Source organism: Crocodylus siamensis, chromosome 2 (assembly GCF_052110815.1).
Source record: "Crocodylus siamensis isolate JL-2025a chromosome 2, ASM5211081v1, whole genome shotgun sequence".
NCBI classification, from domain to species: Eukaryota; Metazoa; Chordata; order Crocodylia; family Crocodylidae; genus Crocodylus; species Crocodylus siamensis.
The window spans coordinates 231,410,124-231,430,061 of record NC_143396.1 but is presented as its reverse complement, the minus strand read 5'-3'; the positions used below and the strand labels follow the sequence as shown (position 1 = coordinate 231,430,061).

The 19,938-nt window shown below is 43.3% G+C and overlaps 1 protein-coding gene across 10 annotated transcripts in view; it reads left to right on the top strand.

Moving 5' to 3' along the window:
• MGA (MAX dimerization protein MGA) overlaps positions 1 to 19,938 on the top strand; it is an 83,618-nt gene that overhangs the window by 21,157 nt on the left and 42,523 nt on the right. For 9 of the 10 annotated variants that reach the window (XM_090033371.1, XM_090033369.1, XM_090033368.1 and 6 more), the window contains 3 exons: positions 9,667 to 10,591; positions 10,869 to 10,956; positions 11,424 to 11,519. In XM_090033371.1, the coding sequence (XP_089889497.1) occupies positions 9,667 to 10,591; positions 10,869 to 10,956; positions 11,424 to 11,519 (1,109 nt within the window). The remainder of the gene's footprint in view (positions 1 to 9,666; positions 10,592 to 10,868; positions 10,957 to 11,423; positions 11,520 to 19,938) is intronic. The other variant, XM_090033374.1, reaches the window with a different exon arrangement.

Sequence of the window (19,938 nt, the reverse complement as noted above, 5' to 3'; positions counted from 1 at the left end):
GTGTATTCCTTCCACATCCCTCAAGGGTACATGTTAGTGTGGTTTTACCCAACCAACCATTTCCCTGCACCTTCTACTGTCTTCCATTAGTTATGTGGCCTGTAACAGTGGACCTGTGTTCCTACCAGCTCCTATTACATGTGTGCATCAATACAGTCTGTCTAACCCCCCTGTTTTTCCATGCCTCCCATTGGTTTCTTTAAGCAATGTTCTATAGATCTGTACATACTACCAATCTGCTTGTGGCAACAGATCACTGAAAGGAGCCGAAATCTGCAGGGAAAAGTAACTTCTCTTCCTTATTTACAAGCTTCCTGCTGTGTTTGCTAGCGCGTAGGGTGCTACCATAGTTAGGGTGACCATATGTCCTGAATTCTGCCTGTGCCTGGCTGCTAGCCCAGTACACCATGGTGCTTTGCCTCCTCACTGGACTCCAGCCCGTGACTTTTGACCAACTGGCCGAGACTGGCCTTTGGAATTTGGGAGTGTCCAGGCCCAACTGGGATGGATGGTTATCCCAAGCACACTGGACTCTGGTAGATTTCTATAAGGCAGTGCAGCAATTAGTGGCCTAGTAGTTCATGGAGTCAATACCATAGGACTACCAAAATGCATGTAGTCCTATTGCAAAAAGCCACTTTTGTAGAAAAGAGTTTTTCAATGTATGGTGTATTGGTAAAGCCACTCCAGCAGGATTTTACTGACTTTTAGAGCAAGGAAAAGTTCCCAAACACTGAGTGTCCCTTCACAGTTTCTTTTGTTGCTCTTGCAGAGGCTGTTTCTTTGTTCATTAGGGCAGTGGTCTCCAAACTTTTTTGATCATGCACCCCTGTCAGTAAAAAAATTTTTGAGCATGCACCCCCAATATATGTATAGTTATATAAATAGAAGTTCTAATATTTTCTTCCTGCACCCAAATGGATCATCATGTGCACCCTGCTTTGGAGACCACTGCATTAGGGTATCGCTGAGTGAGTTTTTAACTGTAAGACTGGTAGCTTTTGAGCTCTGTAGTGATATTTTATAATAATACTGGAATTACATGGAGGTCTAAGAAATTGCTCTCCTCATTACAGCTTTTTCCAGACTTGATACAAATTTAAAATAAGTTCGCTCTACACTTTTTATGTGTTTTTTAAAGTTAAACATCTGAGAGAAGCCCCTACATCAAGTGACCTGAATCTATAATCTTCCAACTAAAGTACTGGTTTTATTTTTATTTATTTATTTTTTTTTAGAGTACCTCTAGGTGAAATAGGAAGATGTTAATTAGAGATGTTTCTTGTCATCATAGATTTTGTTGCTTTCAGTATTGCTTGTCAAAAATCCATGTAAAAATAAATGTATCCTTTTGGGATAAATACATTCAGACTTTGAAAAATGTTCTTAAAAAAGATCCCTCCTCCCTTTCCTAGGCTAATATCAACCTCAAATATTTTAATGTATGTCTCTACGTTTTAGTCTTCTGGCCTATGATTGGGGACTCGGACGCAAAGGATTTATGGGGCGGCTTTTTTTTTACTTTGGCCATATCAGTAGTCTTGTGTAATTGCAAGGAGAATGGGCTGAACATCCAAAATACATCTCTCAAGGAGTCTGAAGTTCCCTTGCATCTGAAAGGCCTTTATCGAAATTATACCATTCGTGCAGTTTTTATGCAGACTGGGTTTTCATTTAGAAAAATTGTTTGAAGGTTTGTTCAAACTTGACACTTTTTTTCAGCAGTCCACCTCTTAAATTTAGGATGAAAAACTTATTCTAAAAGTATAGACAGAATTTTCCTCTAGTAGGCTAAGCAGAGTGGACATTTAACTATTTTGGAACCCGGAACTTTGTTTCATCACTGTGGGACCGAGGTTGACATGGATCCTTTTTCAACAACAGATAACATAAATTTATAGAAGTAGGTGACATATGCTGACTTATGGAAGTCTTTTTTCCAAAGAAAGAATTAAAAATCTTTCTCCTTCAGCGTGAGTCACACTTCTGATTTATCATTAAAATAATATAAAAAGGGATATTGTATACTAACGGTTCCTAAATTGTGGGTTATGGATGACTTGTGGTCACTCATTAATTAACTGTGTACATGCCCCAACAGAGTCTTGGTTTGCAGTGTTTATAATCATTTGAAGTTGTGTGGTAGAAGTCTCTTTAAGTATTAAAAAAAATATTTAACCTAGACAATTAGAGCAAAATATCATCTATGCTTTTGGAATAAGTTTTTTTTCATCCTAAATTTAAGAGGTGGACTGTAATTAGTTAAGCTAGTTTTTTCAAGTACAGCATGTACATAATATTTCAGTTAATTTTTATCTGTATAGGCAGAGGCAGTGGAATTCTCTTATTTTAATGCCAAAGAAAGCTGACACAGGTATTACATTCCCTGAAGAACATAACTTTAATAAACTATTTAAGAATCCCTTGTAAATTCTCAGGTTGTATTAGTATATAAAAAGTAAGGGATGATGAAATAGGAAGTTTTAATTTATACCTAACTGAATCTCCTTTAAATTCAGAATATGATTTAGCCTTGAGGGTATGGTGCTGTAATTGGCATCTCCATAGATTTTTCTTTGAATTACGAACTGTATACAAGGAATGTAATCTTTTTTTTTTTTGTCAAATCTAATAGGATCTTGGTTTCAAAAGTATAGTAAATGCATTGAATGGGAAGATTGTTACAAAATTGCATCTACCTAATGATTTAAAACTTTTTCTAATATGTTTTCGTAAGGCCTTGTCTAAATGAGAGTTCTATATATAATCCAATTACTTAATTTGCAGTAATATCATTTTAAGTGCACAGATTATAAACACATTCAGTTCAATTTATTATTAAGGATTCTGGCTAAAAGCCTTGCTCCTGAAAACAACATGACAAACATACAACTGTAATTATAAATAAATTTAAGCAAAAATAACAGAAATACAAATATAATAATAAAATAAAGCCAACCATAATACAGACATTATTCCTACTCCTAGAATTAACGGAATCAAGTATAAATATAGTATAAATGGTTAAAGTATAAATATAGTGATAAATCAAATCATGAATCTATAAAAAATATTGTACGTAGGTCCACAATTGACACACTAAAATCAAATATGATAACATTTAGCAATCATATCAACAATAAAGGATGTTTATAAGCATGTTATGTTATATCAGCACATAGTTCAATGATTTCTGCTTAGAAAAGGGTTTTATTTTTATTTGTATTGATCAGTTTCTTACTGTTTCAAGCTAAATTTGATATAAGGTACACTTAAACTAATTTTACTATACATAAAACAGTCTGCACTGACTCAGTAAAAGTTCTTTAGAGTTTAAGAAAGTTGTACTCATTTACATAAAATGAATACAACTTTCTTATGTAGACAAGGCCTTAATTTAAGGTCAGTCCGTTGGCATTTTAAATCAAGGTATTATTGGAACCACATATAACTCTTATGGATTGGAGGCAGGGGGTTGCAATATCTGTACACTTTTGTGAAAAGTAAAATGTCTCCTAGAAATTTAATCTTTCTTGTGGGGGATTTTAATCACAGTTTAAGAGTTCTTTAATAGCTGCTTTTTATGTTTTTGCAAGACTCCTCATTTTTCCAAGATAGTGGTTTTCAACCTTTTTAGGGCTGTGGCACCCCACCTCTACTCCTTTATATGTGGGAGCATCCCGCACTGAGAACCACTGTTCGTGTTGTCTCATCTTAGCTTTGTGCTTCTCAACCAGGTTCTGGTATCTCCAGAAGAAACTGCGTTGCGTACTTGCTGCATAGCCAGCTTGGGAAAGGCTGTGCCATGTGCATGCACTCCTTCTACGTTAGGGCTCTCAAATCAGCCTAAAGCAGGCACTGCCTTATGCTTCTTGCTCCAGAGCCCCTTGTGTTCCTCCTGGAAACAGAAGCAGACCAGACGGATCTACCCATGCTTCTGTTTCCCGGTAGAGTATAGGGGGTGCTGGACTAGGAAGGGCTGCATGGCACAAAGCAGTTTTGCTGCCTGCTTTACTCTGATTAGAGACCCCTAATGCAGGCAGAGTGTGTGGGGCAGTTTTATGTGGCCACTCCTGCCATGTACCTTCTTGCACCCTGGTTGAAAATGCTTTTTCAAGGCAGTAGGAATTTGGAAATGTTTTTCATGCATTTCTTTATGGTCTAATATTACATCTTGTGGGGGCAGCCCCAAGACTTCTGGGCTTGGGCTTGCATGTAGGATGCCTGCTAATGGATTTGGGAGTATCTGAAGTCCCAGGGTGAAAGCTTGGGACAAAAGATACTTACCGGTTGTAGTGCCATACACGGTGTTTAGAATGATTAAATTCTGCCTGCTCAATCAGTGTGGGTTTTGGAACGATTGGGTTCTGCTCAATTGATATGACTTGGAACTGATTTGGTTGATGTTACCTGGAACATTAAATATATTAATAAAAAAAAATGTTTATGGGGGGCACGTACTTCCAGTGTATTTAGAAAGAAGTTGCTTTTTTTTCTGTATAAGGGTATGTATGTGCCAATTTCTGTTAATAGAATAATAATCTAGGATTTGGACATTTTTCCTAATAGCAGTTAAACATACCAACCCAAATACCATCCAGTTGCCAAAAACACTGTAGCATACTTTTTAAGAAATATAGTGGTGGTGTATTGGTATTTTACTGTACGACTTAAAGCACTGGACAGGAGGGTAGTTTTGTTATGTTTTCTCTTCCTTCTGTCTTGGGTTATGTTAACTGTTTTTTCCTGTTATTTGTAGAACATGTTTTGTTTGATTTCCTTATGTTCCCTTGCACCCTTTTGTGTTTTTTTTCCTTCTTTGTGTTTGTTTTTCTGACTTTACTTGCTCAGAAAGATCTCTTCCATCCTTTTACTGAAGTAGTCTGATGATGATTCCCCATGCTCAATTCTTTTCCTGCATGTACTGCTTCCCACCAGTTCATCCATGGTGCCACTCCTGCTTCTCCTTAACTTTCTTGGGGATAATTTGGACTTGTTTTACAGCAGTCGTTCTTGATGGCGTATACGCAAGAGAAAAATACTGAGGATTTATTGGGGCAGGGAAGAATTGCCCTGTATAAGGCATATAAATTAATTGACCATATTTTGTTATGTGTTCAGATGATGACTGTTTCACCTCACATGGTGCATTATCAGGAATTTGAAAAATGTAGTATGCTTTCAGGTTACGATATCAGTGTGGGGTAGAGCACAGTGCTAATCCTTAATTGGGATGGGAAAGCTGTTGCAGGGAAAAATCATCAATTTGTTATCTTTTAAAGATGATAAGCAGTAATTATTACTCATAAAAAGCTGGGCTACATAAACACATTATTTGTACCCAGAAAAGTTAGGTCTGAAAAGTCCATGCACTGCCATTTTCCCTGAAAATGCATTTAAAAAACAAAACAAAAAGAAACTAAATATTAGTCTTGGCCTATAAATAATTGAGGGCTAGGTTTAGTGATGAAGTTCAGCATATTATTCTCTGAAATGTATGTTGCTTAATATGTGTTTCCACTCCCGCATATACTTTTCAGCTATGCTTCATTTCCATAGCTTACTGCCAGATTTTGGCAGTAATAGCAAAATGGATGAAATATCTAGAGGTGTACTGACACACAGGTGTGATATTGGATTGGTATCATTATAATGAAGATTTGCTGTATTGGAAATCGGCCTGATGTGGCCAGTAATAGGCCAGTAAACAGGCTGTGCATGCATGCAGCTGCAATGCAGCATGTAGGCGGTGAGGAGCATAGATCAGCAGCTTGGAGAGCTGCATCCAGCTGGTAAGTCAGTTGTGGTGGATGGGGAGGGAAGGGGCGTGGGGGAGCAGATCAGGGGCTCTGCAGTGAGGGAGGGAGTGGGGCTGGGGCAGGCGCTGCCCAGTTGGGGTTCAGCAGGTGCAGGATGGAACCGTGACTCATCCAGGAAGCGTGGGGGGGAAGCTTCCACCGCTGCGCACACCCTCTGGGGGGAGGTGGTATGTGCCCCCAGATCTGCACAGGGCAGGGCAGGCTGCAGCTGCAGGCTGGTGATGCGCTGGGCTCTTCCCAGTGGGGGGCTGAGCCAGGGTGTGCTTGGGGCAGGCAGCAGTGGTGCTGGGAGGGGGAGTTGGGGTTATGGCAGATTTTGGGCTGGCTGCACCTCCCTCCCACCCGTAACCCATTCCTAGTGCTGCTGCTGCCTAACCCAAGCCCAGCCCAGCCCAGCCCAGGCCCTGCCCCTTTGCCAGGAAGAGCCCAGTGTGGCCCCAGCCTGCAGCGACAGCTGCCCCACCCTGTGTAGATCTGGGGGCATGTGCCCCCCATGCCCTAGAATTATAGAAGTAGGGTCGGAAGGGACCTTGTAGATCTTCAAGTCCGACCCCCCGCTTGGGCGGGAGAAAAACTGGACTCAAATGAGTCCAGCCAGGTAGGCATCAAGCCTCCTCTTAAAGACCCTCAGGGTAGGAGCCAGCACCACTTCCCTTGGAAGCTGGTTCCAGCTCCTTGCCTCCCAAACTGTGAAGTAGTTCTTGCGGAAGTGTAATCTAAACCTACTCGCCAATAATTTGTGTCCATTATTCCTTGTTATGCCAGGGGGCGCTAAGGGAAACAGTGTCTTCCCCCAAACCTTTCTGGTCCCCCCCCCAGTGAGTTTATAAACAGTCACCAGGTCCCCCCTCAGCCTTCTCTTGTGAAGGCTGAACAGGTTTAGGTCCCGCAGCCTTTCATTGTAGAGTCTGCCCTGTTGTCCCCGGATCATGTGGATGGCCCTCCTCTGGACCCTTTCAATGTTGTCCACATCCCTCCTGAAGTGGGGTGCACAGAACTGGACGCAGTACTCCAGCTGTGGCCTGACCAGCGTTGCATAGAGGGGGAGGATCACCTCCTTGGCTCTACTTGAGATGCACCTGTGGATGCACAACAAGGTCCAGTTAGCCCTGCCAACCGTGACCTCACATTGTTAGCCCATGTTCATCTTGGAGTCAGTAATGACTCCAAGATCCCTTTCTGCCTCTCTGCTCTCAAGAAGGGAGTTTCCCATTCTGTAAGTGTGCTGTTGTTTCCTACTGCCCAAGTGCAGCACCCTGCACTTGTCAGTATTGAAACGCATCCTGTTTTTGTTAGCCCACCCCTGTAACCTATCCAGGTCTTGCTGCAGTCTTTCCCTCCCTACTAGTGTGCTCACCTTACCCCAAGTTTTGGTATCATCGGTGAATTTAAACAAGTTGCTTTTCACCTTGTCGTCCAAGTCGCTGATGGAGAAATTGAACAGCGCAGGCCCAAGGACCGAGCTCTGGAGTACTCCGCTGCCCACTTCCCCCCAGGTTGAATATGACCTGTCTACCACCACCCTCTGACTATGACCCTTGAGCCAATCTGCAATCCATCTGACTGTGTAAGCACCCTCCTGGGGTACGTGCAGTGGCAGGAGCCCTTCCCCACCAAGATGAGCCACAGCTCCATCCCAGACCTGCCCCACCCTGCTGGGCAGTGTCTGCCCCTGCCTCCCTCCCTCACTGCAGGGGGCATTGATCTGCCTCCATACCCTTTCCTTCCCCTTCCACCACAACAGACTTACCAACTGCACACAGCTCTCCATGCTGTATCAGAAATCGGATCGGTATTGACCGATATGCTTCCCTAAAAATTAGTTATCCCTATCAGCCCGAAACATCTCTGTTGGTACACCCCTAGAAATATCTGTCTGTTCCAGGACAACCCATTGGATAAGGGTGGGATTGCACCTACAGTTAGGTTTGTAATGTCTAACTGTGGACCAGATACTTCTCTCTCTGGCTGGCACTTGGTTAAATCCATGTAGTCAGTTGACTTAATCTCTAGCTCAGCATCATTTGAATTGCTTTGAACTTGCATTGGTGAACTGAGTGTAGAACTGAGAGTAGCCCAATGGCTTTCATACTTGCAGTTAGGGTGAGATTTCTTATGGGTAATGTTAAAACACCAGTTACATTTAGGGGTTGTCTGCAAGGACACACTCAAAGTTAAGATTAACTAACTAAAACTGAAGTTAATGCACATAGGCATAAGTTAGTGCCCTAAGTGGAGGCTTATATTCAGAAATAAAATGGCACGATGAATACAATGAAGGAAGGTCACTTCTGCATAAAGTTGTTCACACTGATTAGGCCTGTGCAAAGTGGCAAGTATTTCTTTCAGATTTGGTTGGTTTGGAGGGACAGTGATTTGATTCAGAGATTCGAATCGCTATCCCGATTTGACTTGGCTGAATCGGATCCAAAGGATCAGTGCCACTTCAGAGATTTGGCCATAAACTAAACAGGCAGCAGTTCTCACCACACTGGATGCAGCTGCCTCCCAACTGCTAAGTCTGTTGTAGTGGGTGGAAAGGGGAGGGAAGAGGTGTGGGGTGGGGGGCAGATCATCGCCCCACAGTGAAGGAGGGATGGAGGCTGCAGCTGGGACAAGCCTTGGTGGGGGAGCGTGGGATGCAGGTGTGGCAGTGCTGGGAGCAGGGGCTATTCCCTGCTGCAGCTTGCCCAGCTGGGGCAAGGGGAACGGGGGTGCAGTGCAGGCGCTTGGAGTGGAAGGGGGCAAGTGGCAGCAAGGATAGCCCCCATTCCCAGCGCTGCTGCGCCTGCATCCTGCACTATGCCCTGCTGCTGTTTGCCCGGCCATGGCAGGGGGACATGGGTGCAGCAGTGCTGGGATCAGGGCTATGCTCTGCTGTCGCTTGCCCCCTTCTGCCTGGAGCAAGCTGTGCCTGCATCGCACCCGCTCCTCCAGCTGGGCAAGTGGCAGCACAGCATAGCCCCCTCTCCTAGTGCTGGCGTGCCCGCATCTTGCACCGCCCCCGTCCCCCTTCCAGAGTCCCATGCCCCCCTGCCATAGTTGGGTAGTTTGTCCCAGCCCCAACCCTAATCCCTCCCTTGCTGAGGGGCCGTTGATCTGCCCCCCATGCCCCTTCCCTCCTCCCTCCACTCACACAACAGACTTAACAGCTGGGGTAGCTCTGTCCAGCGTGGTGAGGACTGCTGCCTGTTTAGTCTAGATTTCCAAAGTGGTGCCAAATCTTTTCCAAATCGATTTGGACCATTTAATTGGTTTCCCAGTTTGATTAGGATTCAGCAATTCGGCTGCCGAATTGGACTGAATCTCCTCCAAATCGACTTGGCTACTGAAGCTTTGCACAGCCCTAATGCTGACGTTAAATGCATGTAAGTTACAGTGCATTGACTTCAGAGTTTTAATTGTTTCTTAACTTCCCATGTAGAAATGTTTAGATGTGATTTTAACAATAGGAGGAAAGGGAACAGTTATTGCCGCCTTGGTGATGAAAAACCTTAAACAAGGTGACATACTAATAATATTCCTTGAATGCTTGCTATTGTTCAAAAAGTGTAAACATGTAAATGAAATCTTTTCCTAACCACCAGCTTTTACTTGGAGGTCACTAGCAAACTCAACCAACTTCAGTACTGTTCTGAAGTACAAAAGATATTGAAGATTATGGGAGGTGGTGATATCATAAAAAAGAAAAATAATTGTCCTGTTTAAAGTAGGACCCAACATCAATAACCTTGTAGTACTGAATGATTCCTTTTAGGGAAGGAAAATACAACTGGAAGAGGATAACTTCTGAATTTGTGTCTTATGTTTGTGTATTTCAAATTCCTTGTTTACTCCTTTTTTCCAGTCCCATTGCGAGCAGTTATGAAAGCAGTTCCCGAGTGGCATCTCCGTTGGACCCAAATGGACATTTCAATGTAGTTGTTAAAGAGGAGCCAGTGGATGACTATGATTATGGGTCAAGTGCATGCATAGAAGGAGTAACTGTGAAACAGGAAGATACAGATGAGGAAACCGATGAGTATTCCAACAGTGATGATGATCCCATACTAGAGAAACAACTAAGGAAACACAGCGAGCTCGATGGAAAAGAAGCAGACGTCAGGTCCAGGAAACGGATACTAACCAGCCCTTCAGGTGTTGCTAAAGCCAAAATGTTAAAATTGGATAGTGGGAAGATGCCAGTAGTTTATTTGGAGCCCTGTTCAGTCACTAAGAGTACAGTGAAAATCTCTGAGCTGCCAGAGACCATGCTCTCATGTAAGAAAGATAAATCCTCTTTGAGTGCAATACTAGATTCCTTGCCTGCCTATTTTGAAAATCACAAGGGTTCTTGCTTAGGCATGGCCATGGAAACTGAGAAAGTAGCTGTGAGAAAAATGTCTCCTGGAAACAAAGTGCTACAGAAATGCTATTCAGTCAAAGAGAGACAATGGACCATATCTAAATCCTCTAATCTCAATCCCAGGGGCTCTGCAGGTAGCTCTTTTCCAGCTAAACATGTCACTGGAAGAAAAAAAACAAGAGTATTAAAGAATTCCATGTCCCAGAAGAGCACTGGTACTAATCAAAACTCTGTGTCATCAGGCCCAAGTAGAAGAGGAAGGCCGCGGAAACTGAAGATCTCCAAGGCTGGACGACCCCCTAAAAACCTGGGAAAGACCGCAGTGACAAGCAAGAATGCTTCTTTTGGACCAGGAAATATCCTTCCAGATGTTAAGCCAGATCTTGAGGATGTGGATGGAGTCCTCTTTGTGTCCTTTGCATCAAAGGTAAACTACTCTTCCTTCTGTCTCCTTCAAAAAATTAATGTGAAAAGGATGGGGTAATTGCTCCTATAGCTTATAAATGGTCACAAGCTGAAAATGTATCTTTTTGGCATCCCTGAAACCAAGGTCAGGGGGTTTTTTGTTTTTAAAATTGCGGTGCTGGCGTTGCAAAATGTCTCTAGTACTCAGCCTTCAGTGTCATAAAGTTCCAGTCTGTTTCTCGATTAGTGTTTTTAACTTAAGGCACTTTAAATTTATTTGAAGTTCTCTTTGCATGTAGGAAGCACTTGATATTCACACTGTTGATAGAGCTGGAGGAGAAGAGTCACAGAACGTACGGACCCCCATGCTAGCTTCAAGTGATCCAGGTACCTCTCTTGCACCTGAAAATGGAGAAGGTTGTTTATTTTATACTAAGGGGAATGTATAAGGACATAGAGAGAGGATTCTATAAATTGATGACCACACGTGGTACTAGCAGCCAGGGTGTGTAGTATGTGAGCCTTGGGTGCAGAGTTAAAGTGGGTGCTGGTAATGGGAGTTGGGGCAGCACTTGGAGAAGGGGCAGGAGTCAGGGTTAGTGCTGGCTTCGCAGGTTTGGCCTACAGGAGCTGCTGTCAAATTCATTATTGTTGCATATCACTGGTGATACAATTTGATGGTACTGGGTGACAGCAGTGGCTGATTAGTAGAGACAGTGTCTTATGCTTTGTACTTTTGGGGTGCTTGGCCATTACTAATTTAAATAAACAATGTAGTATGTACATGAGATGGTAAGTGCTATTTCATGTACATGCAATAACATCTTGTTTGTCATAATGTAATCCCTGAGCAGCTTGTGAAGCACGAATATGCCATCTTGAAAAAGAACTCATGGAAGATCTAAAGTCCTTGAGGCACAAGCAAGTGATCCATCCTAGTCTTCAGGAAGGTTTGTTTTGTATGTGTTTGTATGTTACACCCCTCAGGGCAGGGACTTTTTTTCCTCCTATTGCCTTAACCCAGTGGAAACCTGATCTCGGTGCACTGAAGAGGCCAAAAGTGTGGATCCTACTGCCTTGGTCCCTTGTATGAGGGCAAAACTGGGTGCAACCCTTCCTTGATTTCTTTTTACCATCTCTAGCAGTGAGATGGCATCTAACGAGTATCTGACTTACTACTTCCCCCTAGACTTTAGCAAGTTTTTCAAACAGCCTGTCAGGAGTATGACTGGGAGGTAAACAGTTGGTTTTGAACCCTAGGAGGTCACAGCCTAGAGGAACAGGGACAGACAAGGTCAGGGAAGCACTGTTCTAAAATAGTCAGTGGATCAGGAGGTAGGTCATCACTTGAATAAATCCAAAAGCTGACTGTGGGGTTCAGAACAGGAGGCAGGAGCTGTTTGGGACTGGGAGATGGGTGGTCACCAGGCAACACTAAGCCAGGGGCTAGGAGCTGGATGTCTGAACAGGAGTTTGGAATTCAGAGGTCAAGGAGCCAGCAAGGCCATCTGGAATCACAGGGGTCTGGAGGAAGGAGCCAGCAAGGCAGGAATCAGGACATGGATAAAGCTAGGAAGAAGCCAAGAACCAGGGCTCAGGGAACAGGAAATCAGGAATAAGCAAGTAGGACATAGGACTGTAGAAACAGACAGGACCTAGGACATGAGGATCAAAGGTAAGAACCAGGAGTCCGAATCTCAGAGCTAAATATGTATCTGTCCTGAGTAGCTTTCTGGGAATTGAAAGAGCAGGCAGCCATGTCCATGCATGTGACTGGGGCCTGCTGGGAGTATTTAAGCCACTGGCAGCCAGGCACACTTGATAGCTGAAGGCAGTTGAGCCTGCCTGCTGCCCTGACTTGTGATACAACCTCATTCCAAAAATAAAAAGAAGAAAAAGAACATTGACCACTTTATATAAACATGCATTTTCACCTTTGTCATGACACCAGTTTCCAAATCCAGCCTGCATTGTGTATCTAGGTAATAAAGCAGTAAAATAGTGTGATAGCTGGCTTGTAAATTGGTTAAAAATTTTGCAGTATTACTTTCTGGGACCCTTTCCAAACTTGTGATTTTTGGGACTTGATACAAGTATCAAAGCAGGTGCTATGTGTAAAGTATGATCCATGTGGTAGCTAAAAATAAACAAAAAATATTGTACTGTTTGTGTTTTATGTAGCGCCTATTGTTACTGTATTGGTGAAGGGAAAGAAAGTTAAACTTACTATATATAATGTTAGCAGGCCCTTGGTACCAGGATGATGGTACATCAGATACAGGTATACTTGGGATACCTATTCCCCATGTTTTAAGGCTTGCTTGGTCTCAATGCTAAGGGAGGACATAACTAGTTTATCTTTTGCTTAGCAGGTAGTCACATTCTAGGTTAATGCTCTGCTCTGTATCTAGGTTGTTTTTTCCCAGGATCTGAAAATCCAAGGATGCTTGATTTAAGCTGCATATGCTAAAGTTTGGAGGGTTACTTCTGACCATCATTTCTGAGTCTGTAAAATAACAAACCCAAAAATGCCAGTTTCTGGTAGTGTTTCTTTGAGTATATAATGGACTTCAGGATTGGACAGCAAAAAGACGATGGAGAGCCCTCTCGTCTCACAGAGCTATGTGTATATTTGGAGGGGATTTATGACAATCATCTCAGCATTAGCAAACTCCTCAACATTGCCAATCTTAGGATCAATGATCCTGAGACGGACTGAAAAACGTAGTACTGTGGAATCCTGGAGGATCTACCAGTTCCCTGTCTTGTCCAAGTGGAAGGCCCAAGCCTTAACATGAATGCTTCACAGTGAAGTGCTTCAAAGGGCATGAACAACCATATACTTGAATCAATTTCAGAAGGGGAGGGAGTGCAACAGTACTGTTAGAACAGTAGCCATTATATTCTAACAGTTGTGTGTGCAGGAGCAGGGAATTATACAAATAAAGTTAAAGCTGCTCAAACTTTAACCCTGAATGAGGCAGTAGTCTTCTCCCCCTCCCACCGCCTTCTTTAAACCTCTCCCAAATGTCAGCTTTTCCACAGGAACATTGTTCCTGGGTTTTTTTAAGTACTTCATTAGGCACATATGTCTGTGCCCTCCCTTCTTGGAGCACTTTAGAGACACTTGGAGCATTTGAAATGTTACGTTTGTCCATGGCCTGACTGGCCAGGTGCTAGGATCACTATAGGTGCTCATACATGAAGGCAGTGCCAAATCATGGAGCTTGAGAGAGCTGAAACATACCTTCCAATATGAAGGAGTCTTCCCAAAACATTGGTCCAGATTCTCAAATGTATTAAAGTGCCTAAATTTATTTTTGTTGGAGTTGAGACCTCAGTACATTTTTCAGCATCTGGACTTGAGTTTTTGAAGTCCTCAATTGGAATTGGAAAGACACAGGAAACAAAAGATCTAGTCCTGACCTTGGTATTGATATATATGGTGGAGATCTGCGGTGCCCTGAAATGCCATGGAAAAATGTCCATCCCTCCAGGGACACTCCATTCACGGAAGACCAGAACCAGCATGTCGGGTTCCAAAGGTGCTGTTCAGAGGAGATGTTCTCATCAGTGCTGAGTAAGGACCCTTTTCGTCTACCATAAGGCAGGTCCCACGTAGCTCCCATTTAGACATCTGCCCCATATGGATTGTGAGTAAGACAGGATCAGTGGTTTCCAACCAGGCCAGTATCTGTATGGCAGGGCATGCCATCTTAGTTGCATTAGCCTTACTGAGGACCATTATCTTTTACATCCAGGAGCAATTCCTTCCATGTTCCAGAAGAAGAGCCTATTCTTTAGTGGTATCATTAACCAGGCTTGCCTACCCCAGGACCAGATATAGATCCCTCTGAGCCAGAGATAGTGAAGGAATTACTGCATCTTAATTGCCAGATGGTATCGGATTCTACACTGGTGAGTGACTTCAAAGCTTTCCAGGACTGTCCTGTATTGTAGGGAGCCTAAATATTGCGATTACATTTATCCAGTAAACTAACTACCAAGAACGGTCCTTCTTATTAACAAGGTGATCCTGGAACCAGCTACTGGTCTGCATCAAACGTCAGCACCTTTTGCTCCAACTTGTGAATAAGCATAGAAGAAAGATTGTGCTTCTGGAAGGCTTTGACTACTTATGCACCCATTCAAATCTAGGATGCTGCAGTCTTTATTGCCTTGCAAAGTCTCCCAAAGGCATGCCTAAGGATGAAGTCTAAAATTTGAACTTTTTTGGACGGAAGACATTTTCATTAGCCTCTTTGGGTGACAGACTACCAGGCACTACTTGCCAAATACAGTTAACAAGGTTGGGAAGATAATTTAATACAGTGCAGGAAAACAAAGGTGAATTTAAGGAAGTAATCAAGGAGGACCATATGATTGAGATACTCTGCATGCACCTCTTGATACTGCCTGGTTATAATGGCTATGGTTTTGCTTGTAGCTTCAGACCTCTTTCATATGACACATGATAAGAGCCATTATAGAGGTCCTGGAAGACTTCAGCCAAAGATGGGGCAAGTATTGGCAACTGGAAGACCAAAGAAGTATTGGCAAGGAGAGCATACTGTTCTAATTTTGGCGTCAGCAGCCAGACTACCGGCTGAATACAGTGGACTCTAGAGCATAGCTGTCTCCAGCCTCCTTGGCTAGCCGATCTCCTTGAGGCAACTAATTTGACGGGGCATTGAGAGCCAAACTGGGGTCAGTGGACTTGTCTTTACCTTGCACAGCTACCCTTTTTCTTTCTGTAAGGCATTCGGTGTCCATTAGGGCTGTGCAAATCTTTGGTTGCTGACTTGGTTTGGTGGCTGAATCTCCAAACCCGAATCGAATCAGGAGACCAGTAAAAAGGTCTGAATCAATTCGAAGCCTATGAATCATTTTGGAAAAGCTTCAGAGAAGGTTTAGCTATTCAGGCAGTCCCTGCTCACAGCCTCAGGGAGTGGGACCCGGACTCCGTGCTTGTTAGTGGGGTGCAGGAGGAGGGCTGCAGGAGTGGGGAGAGGACCATGGGACCCTATCCCCTACCTGCTGCACTGCCCAGCCCCAGCACCCCGGCGCTTTTTTTAAGGCACCACACTCACTGGCTGCTGCAGCAGCTGCCGGGGCATCTGGGGGCTCTTGGCAGCGCGGAGCAGTGAGGAGTAGCAGGATTCCCCCCCACCCCCCGTCTGGCAGGAGCTTCTGAGTACAGGGCTTTTTAAAAATTTTTTTTAAGTGACCGGACTTGGGGGCGGGTGGGGCAGCCATTGACGGGGCTGGGAGAGCAGGCAGGAGGTGGGGCTGGTTCAGTTCAGAGATTTAGCTGATTCGGTGGAGGGTGAATCTCTGAATCGGATTTGGCTGAATCGGTTCAGGACAGTGATTTAAAGCACTGAATTGAATCACTGTCCCCCAAAGTGGCCAAATCCTAAGTGAATACTAGCTGCTTCACACAGGCTTAGTGTTCATTGCGGCTAACACATGTGCTGTAGACATCACTGTTCAAAGCTCTCCCAACTTATAATATTTTCTCCTTAACTCCTACATTGTTTCCTCTTCTCCATTCTTTTGAGGACCCCTTTCAGTAAAGCATGTTACAAATGGAAGTGATATTTGTACGCAAGTATCTTTCTCTAATGGGAAAAGGCTTCTGTTCTTATTTTTTCTTTCACTCTGTACAAGTGAGAGCAGGTCTTTGGGTCTAGGATAAGATGAAGAGAGAGAATAGGTGCATGTGCTGTGTGGTTCAGGATCATAATGCCTGCTTCCATCTCATCTCTTAAGGCTCAAGACTAGATGAGACTCTTGACTTCTAGGATGTGTACTCTAAAGTCATGCGTCTGGCCCACAAGAAATTCCTAAGATCTTATCAAGTCGTCTTATCCCAATTCTTAGCAGTACAAGGTATTGCTGTTTAGACTTTCCGTGCCCCAGGTGTTTTCACATTAGGTTTAGTAGCACATCTCAAGAGGAGATGAAAATATAGATCTTAATATAGATGCTTGGTTGATCAAGGGCAGACCCCAGCAGGCGATAATAGCATGCTTAGAAATAAGCCCTTTCTCCCTCTTTTTCTGCTCAGTTTCCCAGTGAACATCACAAGAGGACCGTATTGCATTTCAGTCGCAGTCTGTTAGCAGCTCTGATTTCAGGCTGTTTGTTCTTCTCTAGTGTCCTTGTCATAAACCTAGATGGTTTTTTTCAGTCATCAGAAATGTCCTCCTTTGTACAGATCTCACCAAGAAGTTGGCAAATGAGCATGTACTCCAGAGTCTGCACTTCACTGAACTCACATATATTCATGTTACTGGAGTAGCCCCATTTGATCATGTTTGTTTTTGATCTTCCAGTTTCTGTGCAGGCAATTCAGCATCACCATGTTGGCCAATCTAGATCCACCCATCTTGGAAGGTCCTCCTGGGGTCCGGGTCTGTTTCAGAGCACCTGATTGCATATAATCTTTCTTTCCATAATCTCAGTAACTCCCTGTCAGCCATTGTATCCAATGGCACAACTCTGGTCATAACTCTTTTGCATTTTATGCTGTTTAGTTACTTCTGTGTGTTCATAGAATGGATGTCTGGGGTCTGCCATCTGCCATGGTCTTTCTTGTTGCTTTGCTACCTTTCTTCTGATATCAGGTAGTGCAATGCCAGCCAATAAGTACAGGCTATCCTTTGGTGTTGGCTTTAGACATCCTGTTATTTCACAACAGCATCGCTTTGAACTGGGTCTAGTTTCTTGGCATAAACTGATCGTTCCCATACTGGACATGCAAACTGCAGTGGAGTAGTACAAGGCAATACCAGTGGTTCATAACAGAACAGGTTTCACTCCCCACTTTGTGGTGACCAGCTTTTGAAGTTTGTTGTTGTTGTGAGTGCTGACTTTCCCTTTTGTCTTCTGTACATATGCTTTGAAGGTAAGTGTTCAGTCCAATGTAACCCCAAGCTCACAGGGTTCAGGTGATTAATCAGTAGAATTCTATCCCAGGTGATGATTAATTTCCACTTTGATTCTTTGGAGTATGCAAAAAACTATAACCTGCATCTTGGTTGGATTGGCATGAAGTTGGTTCTTACTGTAGTGATCTGAGAGGTTGCTCAGTGCACGCATCGGTCTGTTCTTGACAGTGGCAAAATCCTTCTCTTGCTATGTGGTCCATAGATCATCAGCATGTATGAAGCTCCTTGTATTACTCTGTATGGGTTGATCATTGGTATATATGTTAAAAAGAATTGGTGCTAGCACACTACCTGATGAGAGGCCATTTCGTTATCTCCAGTGGCTCTGTTTCTTGCACAGTTCTACATAAAAACATCTATTCTCCAAAAGAAGTAGTATGAGCTGCACTATGTGGTAGTTGTATATCATATTGTAGACTTTAGGAAGCAGGTTTCAGTGGCTGACTGCATTGTATGCTGCTGATAGGTTTACAGACACAGCACCTGTTATCATCCCTTTCTCAAATCCATCTTTTATATTCTAGGTGATGTTTATTATTTGGCTAGTGCAGGATTTACCTGATCTAAATCCAGCTTTTTCTGGTATTAGGTGTTTGATATGAGGTGAAAGATGATTGAGAATAAGGCATTTGTAAAGATGGCACAGAAATGACACTGGGCTAAAGTTCTGTAGGCCAGAGGCATCCTTCCCTGGCTTTAATAGAGTTATTATACAGGTTGGTTACCATAATTTAGGTATTCTTAAGGTCGATGAGCAATTGTTAAAAAGGTGTAATACCCATAACTTGGTTGCAGAACCAAAGTGTTTGATCTGCTCTGCATGCATGTTGTCGAGTCCAGCTTTGCTATTCTTCAAGTAACTTATTCCAGCATCAAGTTCATTCGTTGTGTATGGCTAAAATGATTTTCTTCCAGATCAATTTATTTGTCTGATCTGTATTTTAGGCTGTTTGTTCAAAGCTTTACCATTGAGCAGAAGATGGTGAACCACCTGGTTGGCTGTGCTGTTCTGGTGTTGCTGTAATTTCTTTGGGTCATTACTCAGCCTGTGAATGGTTAACCAGGCTTTCCTACTGGTGTGTGTCATAGCTATTCTTTTGATTGTCTCTTTCCGTTTCCATCCCTTTCTTCTTGGAGCTTGTTAGTTAGGGCTGTCCCTGCCAAAATAATGTTTTCTAGATCTTTGAAACATTTGCTGGTATTTTTAGTATGGGGGTAAACCCTGGTATATGCTCACTTCTTCATCTTTAGGACTGCATCCTGGAGGCTAGTTTCTGCTGATGCAGTTGCCATTTCTTGGGATAGAAATGAGTTCAGCTGTGATGCTGCAGACTAGTACTTGGAGACTACTAAGTCCTAGTTAGTATTCATACCTGTGAAGTAACACCACTTGCCAGATTTCATCTCCGACCGTGCCAGTATGAGTAAGATTTGGTCTTTTATTGAACAAAATAAATGAATGTGAAAGTGGTTGTTTCATTTCATGTTATTGCAGAACCAAAATGATGGAAGGAACCAAAAAAACATTGGGAGGAGACTTCTGATTTTATTTATTTATTTATTTATTTTAATTCATTAAAAATAGGTTAGGGAACCTACCACTGTCAGACTTAAGGGTTCTGGCTCCAAGAAAGCATGGTGTTCCATAATGCTGCTTTAGGAGTGTTCAAGCTAGTATGCCAGGGCTTCCTCCCTGTTCTTCAAAATACCCACTGCAGATCTTCTGGGCAGTATTTCCATGTCACACTATATAGGCCAGTGGTTGTCAGCCTTTTTGGATCAGAAGCGCCCTTCCATAACTTCGTGAATTGAGTGCCACTTAATTTCAAACACTGAGTTCACAGGGCTTACCCCTTTAGAAAGTGGCTGGGAAGTAGGGGTGGGGAGGATTGTCCAGGCAAGGATAAGCTTGAGTCTGGGTTATCTGCTTAGCTCATACCCATGAGCGACTGGTGCCACCTTAGGGGGGGCACGTGCCCCTCCTGCAACCAGTCCCACCAACCGATCCTGTCAACTGGGGGGGGATCCCCCCACGGCCAGTCCTGCAACTGCCAATTGCTGCAGCCACTTCTCCTCCTCCCATGAGTCTACAATAACTTATTAGGGCAGCAAGACTGTCAATATGCTATCACTGTAGGAATGCCTGTGGAGTCCATTGTAGAGTTGATATATCTTATATGGGGGAATCCCTGGGATTGACAATGGTAGGAAGGAAGTCTCTGTAAAGCCCCAAAGGGCCAGCTCTTCCCAAAAGCCAAAAAATACTGTTAAAGAGTAGGAAGATTTATTTATTTAAATGGAAAGTGGTTCAGTACTTACCTAGCCTTGGTGAAGAGCTTATTATTGAAATATCTCAACTTCCTGTTGTACTTGAAACAGATTGATCTTTTGTTCAGTTCTGTGAAGGTCTATCTTA